The 17559-nt window shown below is 51.5% G+C and overlaps 10 protein-coding genes across 10 annotated transcripts; 5 read left to right on the top strand and 5 right to left on the bottom strand.

Annotated features, from left to right (window-relative positions):
* Positions 1 to 740: 740 nt before the first annotated feature.
* MYCFIDRAFT_188155 (uncharacterized protein) lies at positions 741 to 1615 on the top strand (the record flags this gene model as incomplete). The annotated part of the gene is made up of 4 exons (XM_007928128.1): positions 741 to 899; positions 950 to 1114; positions 1167 to 1301; positions 1355 to 1615. 4 exons carry the CDS (start codon positions 741 to 743, stop codon positions 1613 to 1615), a joined length of 720 nt encoding a protein of 239 aa, XP_007926319.1.
* A 40-nt stretch (positions 1616 to 1655) lies between these two features.
* MYCFIDRAFT_203457 (uncharacterized protein) lies at positions 1656 to 2243 on the bottom strand. The gene has a single exon (XM_007928127.1). It carries the CDS (start codon positions 2077 to 2079, stop codon positions 1843 to 1845), a length of 237 nt encoding a protein of 78 aa, XP_007926318.1. The 5' UTR covers positions 2080 to 2243; the 3' UTR covers positions 1656 to 1842.
* A 289-nt stretch (positions 2244 to 2532) lies between these two features.
* Positions 2533 to 3385, bottom strand: MYCFIDRAFT_58313 (uncharacterized protein; the record flags this gene model as incomplete). Its single annotated transcript, XM_007927700.1, has 3 exons — positions 3332 to 3385; positions 3176 to 3283; positions 2533 to 3126 (listed from the first exon to the last, which is right to left on the bottom strand). Coding segments are annotated over exons 1-3 (717 nt in total), but the record flags the coding sequence as incomplete, so codon positions are not given.
* A 167-nt stretch (positions 3386 to 3552) lies between these two features.
* On the top strand, positions 3553 to 4489 carry MYCFIDRAFT_211202 (uncharacterized protein). Its single transcript, XM_007928126.1, has one exon. The coding sequence runs from the start codon at positions 3643 to 3645 to the stop codon at positions 4261 to 4263; it is 621 nt and encodes a 206-aa protein (XP_007926317.1). The 5' UTR covers positions 3553 to 3642; the 3' UTR covers positions 4264 to 4489.
* A 1291-nt stretch (positions 4490 to 5780) lies between these two features.
* Positions 5781 to 6416, top strand: MYCFIDRAFT_80518 (uncharacterized protein; the record flags this gene model as incomplete). Its single annotated transcript, XM_007927802.1, has 1 exon — positions 5781 to 6416. The coding sequence occupies one exon, from the start codon at positions 5781 to 5783 to the stop codon at positions 6414 to 6416; it is 636 nt and encodes a 211-aa protein (XP_007925993.1).
* Positions 6417 to 7119: 703 nt separating this feature from the next.
* Positions 7120 to 8392, bottom strand: MYCFIDRAFT_188152 (uncharacterized protein; the record flags this gene model as incomplete). Its single annotated transcript, XM_007928125.1, has 3 exons — positions 7120 to 7270; positions 7393 to 7814; positions 7865 to 8392. The coding sequence occupies 3 exons, from the start codon at positions 8390 to 8392 to the stop codon at positions 7120 to 7122; spliced, it is 1101 nt and encodes a 366-aa protein (XP_007926316.1).
* A 1413-nt stretch (positions 8393 to 9805) lies between these two features.
* MYCFIDRAFT_153654 (uncharacterized protein) lies at positions 9806 to 11232 on the top strand (the record flags this gene model as incomplete). Its single annotated transcript, XM_007928124.1, has 1 exon — positions 9806 to 11232. Exon 1 carries the CDS (start codon positions 9823 to 9825, stop codon positions 11230 to 11232), a length of 1410 nt encoding a protein of 469 aa, XP_007926315.1. The 5' UTR covers positions 9806 to 9822.
* A 1538-nt stretch (positions 11233 to 12770) lies between these two features.
* On the bottom strand, positions 12771 to 13544 carry MYCFIDRAFT_174445 (uncharacterized protein; the record flags this gene model as incomplete). The annotated part of the gene is made up of 7 exons (XM_007928123.1): positions 12771 to 12794; positions 12841 to 12956; positions 13005 to 13124; positions 13165 to 13179; positions 13226 to 13439; positions 13465 to 13480; positions 13516 to 13544. 7 exons carry the CDS (start codon positions 13542 to 13544, stop codon positions 12771 to 12773), a joined length of 534 nt encoding a protein of 177 aa, XP_007926314.1.
* A 2-nt stretch (positions 13545 to 13546) lies between these two features.
* MYCFIDRAFT_35846 (uncharacterized protein) lies at positions 13547 to 16004 on the bottom strand (the record flags this gene model as incomplete). Its single annotated transcript, XM_007927530.1, has 8 exons — positions 13547 to 13586; positions 13641 to 13923; positions 13982 to 15270; positions 15330 to 15339; positions 15399 to 15444; positions 15504 to 15539; positions 15592 to 15611; positions 15674 to 16004. 8 exons carry the CDS (start codon positions 16002 to 16004, stop codon positions 13547 to 13549), a joined length of 2055 nt encoding a protein of 684 aa, XP_007925721.1.
* A 308-nt stretch (positions 16005 to 16312) lies between these two features.
* On the top strand, positions 16313 to 17317 carry MYCFIDRAFT_174443 (uncharacterized protein; the record flags this gene model as incomplete). Its single annotated transcript, XM_007928122.1, has 10 exons — positions 16313 to 16511; positions 16544 to 16558; positions 16591 to 16628; positions 16655 to 16703; positions 16750 to 16835; positions 16873 to 16892; positions 16924 to 16939; positions 16964 to 16985; positions 17019 to 17143; positions 17171 to 17317. 10 exons carry the CDS (start codon positions 16313 to 16315, stop codon positions 17315 to 17317), a joined length of 717 nt encoding a protein of 238 aa, XP_007926313.1.
* Positions 17318 to 17559: the final 242 nt, after the last annotated feature.

Genomic DNA, 17559 nt, shown 5'->3' with positions numbered 1-17559 from the left:
ACAGCCCGTCCTCATTGTCCACGGACAGCATCCGCAGAACGGCTAGCAAGGCAGCCCACAAGAGTGGAGGCCAGGAGCAGTCGCCGTGTCCGGGGAAGAGAGCTCCAAGGCAATGCAGGCACCATAGAGGAGAGAGAAGATGTTGAGGCGGGACTCGGGTGCTGAAATCTGGAAGTACAATAGTTCTAAGCATGGAGGCAAGAAACTCTGAAATATAATGAATGTCGGCCCAAGGCGTGGTGCGAGCAATAGCCAGAGCAACGCGGTGGGTCTCTGCAACATCGCGGATTTCGGAAAGCAAAAATGATAGAACACTTTTCACATGATATCAGCACCAGCGTACGATCGTATGCGTGGCCGAACCGAGATTCGTGTATCGAAACACCTCACGCTTGATGCTTGCACCCCGACCAAACGCAAATGCAAACACGTTCCCCAAGCCCCAGGTTGGACAGAAATCATAAGAACCCTGATTGTGATAAAGCGTGCCCATGGCGCGCATTCCTCAGCGTCATGCGTCACATCACTTGTGACATTTGAGGACGACTGATGTCCTTTCTTGCTTGATTGTATATTGCGCGCTGTCTTTTCTTCTCACTTTTACGTCCTTCCGTTGTGGATGAAAAGTGATTGCTGTCGATCAGTGTCGATTTCAAAAGCAATTTAGTGACACACAGGACACTTCAACATACCAGAAACGACCACAATCACCTTCTGCACCCAGATCAATCGCCGACAAAATGCGTCTCGGCGCTAACATCCACTTCTTCGGAGTCTTCCTCCTCTTCGTGGCCAGTATACTCCTGCTCTTCGTCACGATCTCAGCACCAATAATCAACGATCTCGGCCTCCTGCGCATCACGCTCGGCAATAGCACCAAGAGTCATGACTATGACATGGTATTCTATCATTTCCTTCATGCATGGCAGTCGCTAACTCTCATCGCCAGCTTTTCGGCACGTTCGGCTACTGCTGCACGAACTGCGCGCCGAACAGCAAAGGCGATGTTTGCACTGGCCGACACATAGGTTATGAGCCGGCTCAATTGATGGCGAGGATCGATGGGACAGACTACGATGAGATTTCGTCTGGGACGAGCGATTCGTTTACGAGGGTGAGTTGAGCTTGAATTGAGGGATTGGACGAGGTGCTGACGTTTTTGGCAGATTATGGTCCTTCATCCCATCGCGTGCGGCACAGCTTTCATAGCCTTCCTAATATCGATAGGCGGAGGTGTGATTGCATCCTTGATGGGGGCTCTGGCAGCTTTTGTGGCTTGGGTTTTGGTGGTTATTGTCATGGTGAGCTTACATGATTTCTAGCTCCGAGTAGCATATTACTCACATCTTCATAGGCCACCGACTTTACCCTCTTCGGCATCATACGACATCACGTCAACGACGATGATTCCAACTCCAAGGCGCGCTTCGGTGATGCGATCTGGCTGCTGGTGGCTAGCTTCATCTTGCTCTTTGCAGGCATGTGTATCGTTCTGTTCACATGTTGTGTCAGTAGGAGAGAGAAGAAGCGCAGCAGTCGTGCCACTGAGAAGCAAGCTGCACCAGCACCGGCCACTGGTCGAAAGGGGAGATTCATGGGATTCCTTAAGCATTAGATTGAACGGAGAACAAGAGGGTTCGATATGCATAACGGCTGAAAGCGTCGAAAAAGCGCTCCATTAGTGAAACCGGCGAAAGGAATATTTGGTGGGATCAGGTGGCCGGCCTGCTGCTCTCGACAGTTCTACAATTGAATAACACATGTCTATGGTCTTTTTCGTCGATGCGTGCGTAAGAGTCGTATAGTCGTCAAGCGTTGATGCCGTCTTTTGGTAAAACAGGATTAGTACACGCTGCCTCTCAGTCCCTTGTCCTCCTTTTCTGCTGCTTCGAGGTCTCCGACCTGAATTGCTACTGCTTTTGGGGAGACTGGGCCATTCTCATCCGAAAGTTCGTCATCGGCGGATCCAGCCTCGTCACCAAGGGGATCTGCTCTTTTATGGCTGGTCATTCCACTTTCGCGGATCCATCGATCGATATCTTCAGGAGTGGCTTTCCGCTGCGGAGCAGCTTTTCGCATGGCCTCTGCCAAGTGTCCGCCTTTACTGGTGCTAAAGTATTCTGGACTTTCATCCTCACTCAGTTCATGGGGAGTCGTGGCACCTGAATCGGTACCACCACCATCCCGACCTGGGAAGAGGTATGAAGGCACTGCTGGTTTTGGACGTGATGGAAGAGAGGTCGGAGGTGGTGCTGTGTTCGCGTTTGTTACAGCAACACGGTTGATCGCGGCCACGGCATGATCCTTGGCCTCGTTGCTGGCGTCTTGTGCAGGACCAGCAGGTGGAGGAAGGACGACCTCCTGCTGTTGCTTCTTCTGCTGGGTCCTCCTTGGAAAGCGATCATTGCCATGATCGCAACCATTGATACAGCCTCCCCATTTTCTTGCCGGTGGTATGTTTGGGCTTTCTGACGGAGGCTTTCTCAGAAAATGCGACAGCGTGTTCCTCCGCTGCGGATCTTCTCTAGCTGCTTGCTCTCGCTTCTGCCTCTTCAGTTCACTCCACGTTCGCAGCTTGTTGTCCAACACGTATTTGCCTCGCTCGTCCTTGTTCATCAATATGAACTCGCAGTGATTCACGTTGCGAAGGTCCTCAAAATACTCCACAGACCAATGATACCATTTCATGAGAAAGACCCTTGACATTAAGCCGTGCGTGACCAGCACGCAGACGCTCGGAAAGTCCTCGTCTCCAAATTGCCGCCAAAGACTTTCATTGAAGCCTGAGATCCTGTCGTATGCATCTGCAGCACTCTCTCCGTCCGGAATGCGATAGAAGAAATGCCCGTAGTCAGCTCTCTCCTGCCACATCCTCTCCATTTCTGCGGAGCATGGCTGGAAGTTGCCAAAGTCCTGCTCTCTCAAACGTGGCTCTTCGTACACCGTAATTTTGTTCCTGCTGAAAGGAGATGGAGAAGCGGACGGGTCGTCTGGATCATCGCGAGCTGTCAGTGTCTTTAATATGCCCTCTGTCGTTTCTCGCGTTCGTCGGTATGGAGATGTGAAGATCTGGAGCGTGTCGTCGGGTCTCAGTAGTGCACGAAGTCGTCGACCGGCTTCTTCTGCCTGGGTTAGTCAGGCATGCCGGTTTTCAGGCTCAAAATCGGAAGCATACTTGTTTGTGGCCTTCTTCCGTAAGTTTGACGCGGTGATCCGGGATCATCTGATGAATCTCTCGGTTTTTGTTGCCCTCACTCTGAGCGTGGCGTATGAGGATGATCAGCTAGAACTGTTTAGTACACGATCGGTCGAGCGCTGATACAGGACCTACTCGTGGTTTCACCATCTTGCCTTGCCTCTCACCTTCTCTTGGTTTGGTGGCAATGCGAAGCGTGATGAGAACCCGAGATACTGTACCAGCCGGAGGACGCGCCTCATGTGGCCCCACTTTGTGACTTAGTCAGCGGATGGCTTAGTCATCAAACCTCACTTCAACCGCATTCCAATTTCACCTGACAGTCAAGTGAATCAGAACCAGTCACTGGACCCTTCGGATTGCCAGGCCGGTGTGGCCTACGACTACCGAGAGGTGTTCCTCACAGCACTTGCTGTTCAAGCTTCAACCTCATTATCACCGCCACCATGTCAGAGAACATCCCAGAGTCTGTTCCGACGAGCGTGTCGCATCGCTCAAATCGCCCTCTGAAGCGTCGCGCAGTGTCCCCAACGAGCAAGCAACATGCAGAAGTTGAAGCACTCTTCGCCAATCCAGATCGCGCAGATACTGCAGTTCCTGTGGGTCCTAAGACAAGGACCGCATTACCCCCTCCAGAAATTGTCGCAAATGTGCAAGGTTCATCGGCAGGCGCTGGTTCTGGCGAGTTCCACGTGTACAAAGCCAGTAGACGGAGGGAGTACGAGCGTTTGCGTCTCATGGATGAAGAGACGAAACAGGAGGCAGCAGAGAAGGCGTTCCAGGAAAAGAAGGAGCAGATGCAGAAAGCTGACGAGGAGAAACTGAGCAAGAATCGCGCGAAGAGAGAGAAGGCAAAGATGAGAGCTGCGAAGAAGAAAGCGGGCGGAAAAGATAGTATGGACGTTGACGAGGGCGCAAAGCAGCCAGAGAAAAATGGTGTCAAGAAGAAATTGGGTCCTGCCAAGGTCGCTCTGCCGAGCAATGGCGATGGGGAGGACGTCAAAATGAACGGAGAGGCAGAGGCTGCGGCCGAGGAGGTCGGCATTACGATTCATGATGACGATTGAACAAATCAGACTGGACCTTGTAACATGTAAAGCGTCGGGTACTGAGAGCAGAATGGATTCTGGCGAGAGCGGTACGGTCGCCAACAGGGACCTGGATTTCTGGACAATGGAGACCGGCCTGAAAGTGACTTTGAAGAACTGAAGTCAAAAGTACTGAAGTGAAGACCGCAAAGTGAACCTTTAGTGAAGTGCAGTTCTTAGAGCTTTAACCATCGTCAGTTTCAAGAAGCAGCAGAGTGTATTTGACAGTCAATCGCGCTGCAGACCACGGCCGTGACCATTTAAGGAGCGCACAATACTACATTGGCAGCCAAAGTTGTGGAAGCAGACGCCGTACGGGATGCTGAGGAACGACCGAAGCAAAAGGACCGCCATGCCAAGACTTGTGATCACAGATGACCATCCACCGACGAAGAGTCTTGCCATGGGCAGAAGGCGATGCGATAACAGCGCCCTCGCGCACGTCTGCGCCAGCAGCGAAGGATCCGAGAGACATCCCCATTCTCACCACCAAACTGGATATTGTTGGCGCAACGAGCCACAGGCAAGGAGACTGCGTTGGCTGTCACGCACTCCTCTCCTCCGCGGCATCACTCCGGCAAGCGGGAACATCTGAGCACTCATAAACGTCCAGGAATTCCCTAAGCTTGTCGACAACCAATCAGCAACTCAGCAATCCACGAAATCAACAACGCTCCTCAAACCAATTATCTCTCGCTGAGGAGTCCGATCGATCACAAGCGAGATAAAGATGTAACCTCTGGAGCCTCTTATTGCAAGCAGGCTCTGACCCATAATTACAACAAACAAAGAAACCCAAACAGGGAGAGGCGAACTTTTTTGCTCCGGTGTTCGAGCCCCCTCCTGGGAGGTGTACCGATCTTTTTGCTTTTCGCCAGATCAGCACGATAAGGCCATCGTCACCTTGTAGACGCAGTAATGGTAGGAACAGTGTCCATTTCATTTTGGTTCAGATTAAATCCTCAACATTTCATGGTCATGACCTGGCATCCTTGCGCAATACAGTGAGTGTTCGATTCCCTTTCCCGGAGCACCATCTCCTTTGCGCTCACATCGGGAACAAAATCTCTCTCTGCCTCATGTACGCCTCGGAGAATTGCATTGCGACACTCTTCATCATCGCAAAATTCGGCGCACGTGAAAGTGAAAGAAAATGGCACTGAGGACTCCACTTTTCGCTTAGCTTCACATGCGCGCATGTCCGCGCTTTGAGTAAACACCTAAACCTCTCCCTTAACTTTCTTTCCATACTGACACACGAAAACCACCTGTGATTCGAGACACTGCCCTGCGAGCGCTCCAACACAGATCGCACGAACAGCACTTGCTTCAACCAGCTGGACGCCCTTCGTTGCCACGCGAGCTTTCGCCGACGGCACTCCAATTGCGACTCGACTCAAAATTCGCTTGAAAGTCCCTCCAGATACACAGCAGCGACGATAGTTCAGCGAGAACAGCACTATCCTCAATTTTTGCAGCGAGCGCGCCGTATCGCCATGAACGCTATCAAAGCCGTCGGCGCGAGTGCCGACAATGAGAACAAGAAGACAGTCAATGGCGAGGGCACACAAGAAGCCACGTACCACCGCGACGACGAATGCCGCCTGCTAGATCTAGCACCAGAGCTACGGAACCGGATTTATCGCTACGTCCTCTGTGGGGACGGCAAGCTCTTCGTCACGAAAGACACGCGTGAGCCCGGCTTGCTTTCAGCCTGCCGACAAATCCGACAAGAAGCCCGCAGCATCTGGTTACTCGAGAATGAGTTCCGGTTTTGGGTGCAAAATCTGGACTTCTCCATCATGGCAGCATTCTTCACACGCGATATGCAACGACTACTACTCACCCACAGGGCTCGCTGCGGGCAACAGTTTCGTTTCTCCATCGGTATGAGTGCGCTGTATGACTGGCAGAAGCTGATGGTCTGGTGCAAGGCTGTGTTCGAACACAGGGCCCCCGGCGTGTGCATCAGTGCGGGACAGACGGGATTCCGACTGGTCGTGGCGAACGCTCTGTCCATGGCAGCCGCACATGCGAAGATCGAAGGTGCAACATGGGCGACTTGTCTCAATTCTCTACAATTTGTACGCAATATGGCGGAGAACATCGATGCTCGTTGGCGCGATGGATAACCCGGGTACAAAAGCGACGGGGAAGGAGAGAAGGTCAGTGTCGAGCATGCTTGGATACAGAGAAATGGAAGGGTTGAGAGCGTAGAAAGTGGAGAAGGGCTCGGACAAATGGAGGGCGGAAAGTTGGTAGGTTGAGTATTTGAGACATGGGTGATGAAAAGATGGCAATCGGACGGCATTGAGAGGGAGAAGTACAAGTCATGGAAATGGAGCATGGAAATGGAGCGATGATGAATGAACTGAAGAACAAAGCTGGTATGGTATAGCAGCATGTATTGCACCAGAAAGGAGGCGTCGAATCATGGGTTCATGGGGAAGCACAGACAAGGCTGCAGTCTCTCCCTTTTGAAAGCATGATGGAGATCTGAACAGCAGAGACGTGGCCAGCGACCCAAGACTTTGTATGCAAAAGAGTCAAGAGTGAGTTCCATTGTACTTTCAAAATATTAAAAATCTCTCATTCGAGCCGCCTGGCCTCAGCATGTGAAAGCGGGAAAGTGCAGGAAAGTGAGGTTGGAAGAGTAAGGACCTCGGCATACGACTGCCCTTTCTGATAGAAGGTCTATTGGAACAGGTCGGAGAGGGCACGGCGATCTCAGGACGATACAGGAAGGTCAGCGAGGGATAGCATTGGACTTGAAAAGACTCAAATCTCCGCTGCGAGGGAAGGAGCGGGGGGTCAAAAATAATTCACACTTTCATTTCATGCATCATCGCCACATTGGCGTTCGCGAGATCGGAGGTATCTTCTAGCGTCATGACATACAGTCGCCCATGGACTTGTGTAAAACTCCTCTGAAACGCCGGCGTCCCACATGGTATCTTTCTCAGCTATTCCAAGAGCTCGAGCTGGTCTGTACAATTTGCAAAGGAAAATGCTTTGCTCGCTCAATCAATCGTCATCCTTTGAGGTACTTGTCCCAAAGGATGTGGTGGGCCGTTATATTCGTCTCCGGCCCACTTTCCATCACTCAGCTCCCCGGTGTTGGGCACCTTTCTCCTTTGAATGTGTGGTTTCAATCCCTTGTTGAAGTTCATCATGCATGCTATTGCTGTGCCGATGGTAACGATCAAGAGCAGCAGTGTCAAGACAGCGAAGGTCGTGAGCGAGCTGCGCGCAGCTAGGTAGTCCTGCATCTTTGGCGGAGTGTACATGCGGACAAGCTTGAATACGAAATACGCCATAGCGGCGAAGTAGACGATCAGAATGAAGGTCTGGCCAACGTATGATTCTTTGCGGTTGATGTATGCGGCGAGGAAGAGGAGAATGATTGTGATGGGGATTGCGGCGATGGTGAGGTAGAATTCGCTGTCGGAGGTGCCCGTTACGACAACGACAAATTGGACTGTGAATCCAAGGAAAAAGAAGAAATCGAATTTGAGCAGGGCGATATAGATCTGGGAGAGGTCAGCAGGGGTGTGAGAACACGAAGGCCACACGGACGTACCTGATATGTCAGATATCGCCTCTTCAGGCGCAGATCGGCAGAGATGTGCTTGTATATGGTCCAGGCGAATTCGTTGTAAAGCTTCCATGCGACAAATGCGAGTAGGATGGTGCCCAATGCTACAACACAAGGGGCTGCGATCAGGAATGGCTTTAGGCCGAGCCAAGTTCCGGGCTTGATGTCTCCATTTAAGTCCTTGACTGCATCATCGACTTGGTCCATCTGTACAGCGGAGTAGATGAGCATGCCAAGATTATAGATGCATATTCCGATGACTTGAATGGTGTTCTTCAGCCTCAGCGCATCCCAAGCCAGCAGCAACTCGTACAAATACCCGAAAATGAACAGGGCCAGATAGGTTGGGATGGTGAGGGTGGGTGAATGCTGCCCTTCGGGAACATCGCCATCTCGCTCCAGGCTCGTCTGGAACTCGCCGAAGACATATGACTCCAGGGCCAGACTGACACAGGCCTGGATGAGGACTATGAGCATGAATGCCCAGGTCCATTTGGTGTTCGGGATGTACATTTTGCGCGATGGTCGTCGGCCGCTGTTCGCCGTTGCAATGTCTCGTGTGGGCAGGCCCTGGCGGTCATGCCAGCTGCCAGGCTCGACTGGCTGGTAGATGGGAGGTCGTTGCGATGCGAAGCTCGAGTTGCCGGAGAGCGGCTGGTAGGACGTGTCGGACCCGCCCAGCAGGCTGGATCTCGCCTGATGTTTGTTGGACGGCGTGGTTGCGGTGGTGTGGCCGCAAAGAAGCGGCCGCGCAGAGAGGTTGTCGACTTGTAGGATGCGGGTGCGGATGCGGGTGCGGGTGCGATGTGTCGAGTGTTTCGCAGCGCCGCAGCAAAATCAGTCGCGCCGCCACGCGATGTAACGAAAGTGTAAGAGCCTGAGCCTGAGCCTGAGCCTGAGCCTGAGCTGAGCCGAGCCTGAGCTGAGCCTGAGCCTTAGTTCTAAGCCCGGCGTTTTGCAGCTGACGCAACGCTGCTTGGCCCCAGAAGAGGGCTTGTGCAGGCCAGCTGAGACGGGCGCAGTCGTGCAGAGCGGTCGCTGGGCCTGTCCGGCGCGATGCACAGTGGTTTGCTGCGGGATGTCGCAGTGTAGCGAGTGTCGGGTGCGAAGGAGGTGGAGGTGGAGGTGGAGGTGGAGGTGGATGGGTGCAGGCCGAGAGTCGTGCTTCTTGTCCGCGTCTGCAGGTGAGCGTGATAGCGTGATATGCGAGGGGCCTATCTTTGTCTTTAGCGCAGCCACAGCATTAATCAGCCCTCTGCCAATGCGATCTCTTGGCGGCCCCCGGCGGTGAATTCGATGCGCGAACTGTCACCGTCACCACCGACTCCTTGTGCCATCAACAAAGCCGAAGCGCGGCATATGCATCACACAATATACGCCATGTGTGCCATCAGCCGGGCTTCACATCAAAGGTCAGTCTGCAGCCTTTCCAAAATCACCATCAATTCTTGGTCCACACGATGAACAGACAATTCAAGAGAACCGTTGCGAATGACTCCCTACAAGGAGAATGATCGCAAACATGACCCAACACTGATGAGGCCCTCATCCAATTCTATACTCCTCTTCTGCTAGCTGGAAGGGCTCGAGACTGATATCACGTGCAGTAGATAATGTCTAAAGAAATTCTCTCCCGCCGTCTCCGCCCCTACCTTTTTCACAACTTCCATCGCGTCCAATGCCAATGCCTCCATCAAACGCGTGCTTTTCGTGCAAGCACCTTACGCACACATACCCCCCGAACGCAGCATGACATTACTCATGACTTGGAAAAGAGAGTAGCACAGCTCGAGGCACACAAGCAGCCTTCAGAATGGTATCCAAGAATTTCGCAGTCGCCGAAAAATCTGCGCGTAGGCAGAAATGAGCTGCACAATTTCGGCAAACGCTTGCAGAATGGGGAGACTGACCACACTGCCTTCCACTCGGAAGGCTACGGCGGCATGCTGGTAGGGAAGATCTCTTCCCTACGCACTGCCGGCTCCAAGCTGCTTTTCATGGATCTTGTCACCGACACAGGCACTGTGCAGGTGGTCTGCAAACTACCACATCTACAGCAACACCACTCAGCTACCACATCGGAGAGCTGGAAAGCCTTCACAAAGACTGCAAGGAAGGGAGACTACTATTCAGTCGTCGGCCACAAGCATGTCACCGAACGGGGGGAGCTCTCGCTATTGGCAAGCGAATTGCCACGCCTGCTATCCCCTTCCCTCCACCAAGTTCCTGAAGCCTACGAACATCCCGAGGCACGTGCAAGGAATCGCCACGTCGATATGATCGTAAACGCGGAAGCAATCCAGACTCTCCAGATGCGCCACGAGATTGAAGCCGCTATCCAGGCCTTTTTCAACGAGAGAGAATTTGTCAAGGTCACCACGCCTTTGCTGAGCGCCACAGCCGGAGGCGCTGCAGCCCGACCTTTCGAGACCGTGGCCACTGAGCTGTCTGACGAGACACTGCAGCTCCGGATAGCGCCAGAGCTGTGGTTGAAGCGACTTGTCGTCGGCGGCATGCCCAAAGTGTATGAGTTGGGCCCAGCATTTCGGAATGAGGGCGTGGATGCTACTCACAACCCAGAGTTCAATATCTGTGAGTTCTACGAGGCATATGCCAGCCTTGACCAACTCATGGCCACAACAGAGCGCCTGCTGTGCGAGCTGGATGCATACATTGAGTCGCTACGGAAGCTTGGCAAATTTTCAGCATTGTCTCTGCCTGCTATCCGGCCCAAGTATACTGAGATCGCCGGCTCAATTAGCGAAGTTCAACCATTCCAAAGAGTAGAGTTCATCCCGACCCTCGAAAAGAAGCTTGGTAGCAAACTTGGCCACCTCGAAACAGATGACGCCTACTCTCACATTGCTGGCCTCTTCTCCGAAAAGAATATCCCCAAGCCCGTCAATCCCACCCTGCCTCGACTCCTGGACGCTTTAGCCGCAGAATACCTAGAACCACTTTCCAAGGAAGAACCAATTTTTATAACGCACCATCCAGCCTGCATGTCCCCTCTCTCAAAGCATTTTAAGTGTCCCAACACGGGTCAGACCGTTGCTGCACGTGCTGAGCTTTTCATTGGAGGTTGTGAGTACGCAAATATGTACGAAGAGGAGAACAGCCCTTTTGAGCAGAGGCGCAAGTTTGAGGAACAGCTTCAGCAGAGATCAAGAGATGCGGAGGCGATGCAACTGGATGAAGACTATCTGCGATGCTTGGAGTGGGGACTTCCCCCGACTGGCGGCTGGGGTTGTGGTGTTGACCGCCTCGTCATGCTGTTCAGTGGAAGAGAAAGGATGAGTGATGTGCTTGCCTTTGGCAGCTTGCGGACCGTGGTCGGCTTGGGGAAGAAATGAAGCTTGCCTGGACGTGAAGCTTGGTCGAATGTCAACGTGACTACTCGAGCGAGGGTCCTCGCGATCTTCGCTTGCGCTACAAGCATGCCATGTGCCCTTCAGTCCTGCAGCCACATCTGGTCGATCCTGCCGAATGCCTGACGGAGGCACTCCAAGACCTTGCGACACTCTTCCCAGCCCTTCTGGCCTCTGTGCTGATACGCAACATCGTGCGCAGTTGCGATCACGCAGACATAATTCGGAAACTCAGCCGCCGCTGGAGGAAGAAAATCACACATCTTGCTCTGAATCCTCTTGCACCACTCCAGCAGGTTTGGCCAGTCTCGAGCGCCCCTAATAAACGTACAATGAAGGATAACATTATTCTTAATGTACTCTCCATCCTGGTCTCGGAGATCCTTGTAAGCCGCGTTGAACTTGATTTTCAAGTCGCTGTTGCAGCCGCGCACAACGGCCGTGAACTTGTTCTGTAGATACCACATCAGGAGAGCCTCTCCGCGGATTTGTCTACACGTTGACAGCAGACTTGGTGGCTTGGTCGTCACGTCGGAGATGTCGATGTGCTCGCGATTCACGAGAACTTCCTCAAAGATCCGGTTCCTTAGTTCTGCTAGGATTGATAGGAGAGTCGGTCCCTTCTACCAAGAAGCTACGTATCAGTAACAATTACAAAGTGCTCGAGGGACCGACGTCGACATACCTGCGCAGTGTCTCCGTCAGCTTTCTCTTTCTCTTTCGGCATCGAGGCGGCGTTCTTGCGCTTGGTGGCCATCGTCAGCTGAACACGACCTGGCTTGCAGATGTCGAGTTTGAAGCTGCGAAACACTAGAAGAAAATGCGTGTTCAAATTGTGGGGCTCACTCAGTTTGCACGTGAAGCTTGGCAAAGCTAAATTCCTATTCACTCAATTCGAGGTCCTAGCGACAGCTCTTCTGAAACCTAAAGCTGCAGTACCTCGCTCAAGGAGTCAAGCTAGAATATCGCCGTTTACCTTACTGTCTATTCTGTTTATTATATACGTAATACCGATAAGATTTAATCCTTAAGCTACTTCTCCGAATACCTAGTAAATATCCTCTAAGTCCTATAGTATTGCGCCTAAGACTTGTCGCGATGCGAGTAACAACCTAATATTACCTTAGTTAGTATCTTCGTCCTTTGCGGCTTTAATTAAGAGTGTCCGCCTTACCTTATTCGTATAGATCTTCCTATACTATTCGAGTAGTCGCGATCGCTCTAGATTAACTCTACCTATAAGTTTTGCTTATCGTAGGGAAATAGAAATTTTCCCGATCGAATTTAGGATATCGGTACGCGTTTTGCAACGATAAAATAAACCGTAATCTAGAAGCGGTAATCGAGAAAGTTAACTATAGGCTTCCTTTCGCGCTTACTTATAGCCGGAAAATAGTCTAGGGGGGCTTTTAGTTATGTTTGGCGGGAATTTCGATTTTCTTGTTATTTTCAGGCTCGAGCAAGAGTTCTTTTTTTCGTAGATCTGGTTACGCAGCTCGGGCGCGGCGCCTACGATTTTTGGTCTAGATTCGAGTCTCGTAAGCTCGCTTTATGTGAAAATCAGTAAGACTGTCTCTATAACCGGCTCTCAACTTTGGCTCGCTTTTTCCTATTCTGCGTGTCGAGTGCAGACCTCTTGCGCTTTCGTGCCATGACCAATTGTGTGTGGTCAAGTTGTGCGTCCGTGTATGTTGAGTTTGAGAAATATACTTACAGACCGTGGCAGGTTGGAGACTATCTAGCCATATAGCTCCGACGGACCCCAGCGCGCCAAGTATGTGAAACCGTCAAGAAGTGAGGCTTGGGGATTGAGATTGCAGCCTCCTCTCTTATATACAGCAAATTCGACATGTAGACAGCGACATATTTAGGAGATTCTTGGCATTCGAATCACTGAAAAGGGCATAAGATGCTTACCAGTCATGCTTACAGCTGCATCAAATCTTCTCTTGTCCTTCTACCGCTGGTCAGGCGTGACCACCTGCAATTGACGGCATACCGACCATTTCAAAATTTTGCTGTCTGAGATATGGAGAGCGAAATGAACTTATCGTGGCGAGCCGCACACCGGCGACTGATGTCTCGCTTACACTCTTTATCGCATCGTCAAATAGGATGGTAGAAGTGGAGAACGTGCGAACGCTCGTTGAATGCGTATCGTAAGATTTCAGGTTTATTATGCTAATGATTCCCTCTCTTCAATTGTGATTTGTCGACGTCCTTCTCATGGATCCTTATCGTGAATTTTTCCGGACAGAAGCTTACCACACAGCCTCAGTATCCTCCTGCTCGAACATTGCTACCTTCCCGATCGCTCTCTAGTCAATATTCGCCTTGCTCTTTCCCGTTCTGGTCGCTCAATCGTCAGTAATCACACCACAGAAAAGCAATACTGGACCTTACCTTCATCAAAGGGCACGAATTCATGCAAAGCAGTTCCTGGCATGACAATAGGCAGAATTGGAACCTTCTGATCGACCTTTACTTCCAGCAATGCTGGTTCATCACCAGTCTCGAAAAGCAGCCAGTGCATCTTTCGCCGAAGCTTACTGATATGCTCGACCCTGTCAGCTGCAACTTTAACGGCATCCCCGAATTTCACAAAGTCGGCATTGGCACCATGCGTGCAGGCGTAGCGATCATTGAAGAACATTTGCTGCGAATGCGTGACCATGCCTGTTCGTGACAAAAGTCAGCCAAGATGTGCCTGGTTGGATGGGAATTTCGAAGATACCTTGTTCCTCGTTATTGAGTATCAGAACCTTCACGCCAATGCCATAGCATTCTGCCGTCGTGAGTTCCGTCATCGTCATTCCGAAACTCGAGTCTCCGTCAATGTCAATTACTAGAGCGCCAGGTCGGGCAATCTTGGCACCAATCGCAGCAGGTAGTCCGAAACCCATCGTGCCCAGGCCTCCGGAAGTGATCATTGAGCGAGGATATCGCCAACGATAGTGGGTTGCTGCAAACATTTGATGTGCGCCAACGCCCGTAGCGATGACGGTTTTGTCTTTGACATCCTGTGTCAATTCGTCAAGCACGGCGATCACAGTCTGGGGCTTTACGACTCCGTTATCGCCTTCTTTTTCATATGCCCAAGGATACTGACGCTTCCAGTCTTCAATCTGCTTCAACCACGGCTTCCGGGCTTCTGAGGATACCTGATGCACTTGTTCCACGAAGCAAGCTAGATTTTGGACTACATCTCCTTGTATTATCTCTGTAGCGTCAATGACCTTGTTCATGTTGTGCGGCCAGATTTCGAAGTGGATAATGCCTCCTCGTCCCTCGGCAGCAGCTTGGCGTGATTTGGGTGCAAAGCCAGACACTTTGCGTGTAACACGATCATCGAAGCGTGCACCGAGAGCTAGAATCACATCTGCTTCTTGCATTGCCAGATTGGCGTAGCATGACCCGTGCATGCCCAGCATATGGAGTGCTTTGGGATTCTCTTCATCGAAAGCGCCTAGACCAAGTAGTGTCGTTGTGACTGGAATCTGTGCTAGTTCAGAGAGGCGACGAAGCATAACAGGGCCGTCAGGATGTGACAAAATGCCCTGGCCAGCGTATATGACCGGCTTCTGAGCTTGATTGACCAGAGCGGCAGCACGGGCCAGTCGAGCGGACAGCTCGTTTGGATCTAGCTGAAGGTCTTCCGTGAGTAGTGGTACAAGTGGCGTTGGAGGTGATGTGAGAGTCGATGCCGTCACATCCTTTGGCAAATCGACAAGTACAGGTCCCGGTCGACCGGTTGTTGCAATACGAAAGGCTTCGTCAATGCATCCGGGTAGCTCAGCTACTGTCTGAGGCTGCACACACCATTTCGTGCAGGCTTTTGTTATCCCGATGACGTCTGCTTCCTGAAATGAGTCCTTTCCGAGGTCTGTGGTAGGTACTTGACCACAGAATGCGACCATTGGCGTGCCGTCCATGAGTGCATCTTGAAGAGGTGTGATGAGATTCGTGGCTCCTGGCCCAGAGGTTACCAAGACAACGCCAGGTCGGCCAGTTGCTCGTGCGTAGCTGTAAGACGTCAAGTCCTGTTAGTAGTGCTTGCATGTTCGTTGCCCAAGTACCCTCACCCCTCGGCCACTGACGACTTGTCAGCCACTGCTGATTCTCAAAAATGAGCACAGGCGAGGAGAGCTTACTGTGACCTCCACCCTGCTCGTGCTTTGGCAAAATGACCTCTACAGCCTACGAGGCAGGAGTCAGAAGCATTCCACACGATGGCCAGTGACGATACAAGGACTTACGGGAGAGTCGTAGAGAGCGTCGAATACGGGCAAAATCTGTCGTTTTATCAATACCATTGGCGGTTGATTCTTTGTCGTATGTGCTCACCGCACCTCCCGGATAGCCAACTGCGAGAAATGTCAACCGGTGCTTTATCCTTTTGTATATTTCTGATAGGGCAAATACCCACAGATTTTCTCAACGCCATGCTTCACCATCATGGCATGGAAGATTTGGCCTCCAGTCAAGCCAATATACTTGCTGTCCACCTCCAATGGGCTCTCCTTTCGATCGCCATGTGTACTATTGATCTTCACAGGTTGCGCAGTAGGAAATTTCAACGGAAGACCTGGAGGTGGAAAGCTTGCAGGAGTATCGACGACCTGCGTAGCAATGGTCCTTCGTGGGACGGTACTGGACGCCAAAGCACGGGTGAAGGTGACATTGCGAAGGAGACCAGGTGGCTTTCTCAGGGCACGAATTTCTGGTAGGATGCAAGTAGATAGAAGACTCCTGGCCATCATGTTCGCCTGAACAACGAAGGATTCTGTGGCACAGTCACATAACAAACTTACAGCTTACCAGCACTGACACTTGCACACCGTCGCCCAAAGTCTTGGCTGGTGAGCGTCAAAGCAGCCTCGCAGCCCCCAATTGCAGTGACGGAACCATCGTCCTGCCGTTCAGTACTGTTGCTCCAACAGCGCTGCCAGAACCCGGTTCTCGGGAGTCGGGTGAAGCGCAAGGCTATGTTGAAGAGCAAGGGTCTCATCCTGATGATTACAGTCTTCGTAAAGTTCGTAAAGCTGCACTTGTTTTGCGTGAGAGAATGCCGGTCGCCGTAGGCAGAGCACGAGGCCGAATGACTGGTGCTCATGCTGGCAACACTGTCGTTGAGCTTCCTGTTGACTTGGTGACTGTCGAGGAAGTCGTACAGAATGCAGTCTGCCCAATGCCTGCCCACACGGGCGTGACGGTACGTGGTAACGTGGCGGACCTTAGCTCAGCGGTACAACCTTTCATTCCCTGTGTATAATCTGGGGGATGTTCGGTTGGAAAGACTTGGCAAGGCTAGGTGACTAGGTCCCCGTCGCCCCAGAACTCCAGGTTCATGTGCCGTATATCACGCAACATATTGGCTACTTGTGCCTGAGGATGATTGGACTTGTAGAGATCGACTGCTGAGATGCATAGACTCTCTTCAGCACAACCTTCTTATAGTGTTCTCCGCCTCGGCAGGGCCTGTTGCAAAGCATGGGCATTGAGCACCTGGCTGGTACATGTTTGATGATTCCGGTACGTACATTCTCGACCATACTGAATTTCAGTTAGCCAGCCAGGCCGAAGTTTCCGTGGTTGTCTAGGTGCTGTGCTCCTGGACGTTGAAAGAAGGCTCTTGAGGAAAAGCTGTGAGATTCCCCGGCGCCTAGCACGGCAAAGTCGCCAGCGTAGCGATGTGATGTGAACATTGTCCTGAGAGTGGCGAATGTGCCAGCGTCCAAGTGACAAGCATGTCCCGTGAAGCGAATGTGAAGCACCCGATCGCTTTCGTTCCTCGCTCATGCTCATGCTCATGTTTATGCTCCTCTTCGTCCTGCGTCTTGCTCGGCTACGGGGTGAATTGATTGGATGTTCCGCGGCATCCCTTGATCCGGCATCTGTGCGGTTGTGTCTGTACATCTTGCAGCTGAATACGCATTGGGTGCTTCGAGGGAATGTAGAGGTTCGCAGAAATGTGTCTATCATGTGTAGGACGAGAAAAGTTGGGGCAAGATCTGGACCAACTAGGAAGTGTTGTGGACCACTATCGCGTTCCAAGACTGGCAGCTTGTAATGTATTTGTTTTGATTACCAATCGTATATATATCTCGATTACCGAGGCTAGTAAACTTCGATAGCTAAAGACTCTTAGGTTCTGCAGTAATAGGCTTAAGTATCTTTATCTTATATGTAATGTAGCTCTTTATAAGGTTCTAGGAATATACTACTAATTTTAGAGAATGTTATAGTTTTAGTTTCGATATATGTCTATACCCTAGTTTGTAAAAGAAAATTTACTAATCTTGCAATTCTTGA

Source organism: Pseudocercospora fijiensis (assembly GCF_000340215.1).
Source record: "Pseudocercospora fijiensis CIRAD86 unplaced genomic scaffold MYCFIscaffold_4, whole genome shotgun sequence".
In the NCBI taxonomy this organism is placed as follows: Eukaryota; Fungi; Ascomycota; class Dothideomycetes; order Mycosphaerellales; family Mycosphaerellaceae; genus Pseudocercospora; species Pseudocercospora fijiensis.
This window is presented reverse-complemented; position numbering and strand designations above follow the sequence as displayed.

Coding starts and splice junctions, on each gene's coding strand:
- MYCFIDRAFT_203457 (XM_007928127.1), bottom strand. CDS start 2,079: ATGCGAAAAGCTGCTCCGCAGCGGAAAGCCACTCCTGAAGATATCGAT.
- MYCFIDRAFT_211202 (XM_007928126.1), top strand. CDS start 3,643: ATGTCAGAGAACATCCCAGAGTCTGTTCCGACGAGCGTGTCGCATCGC.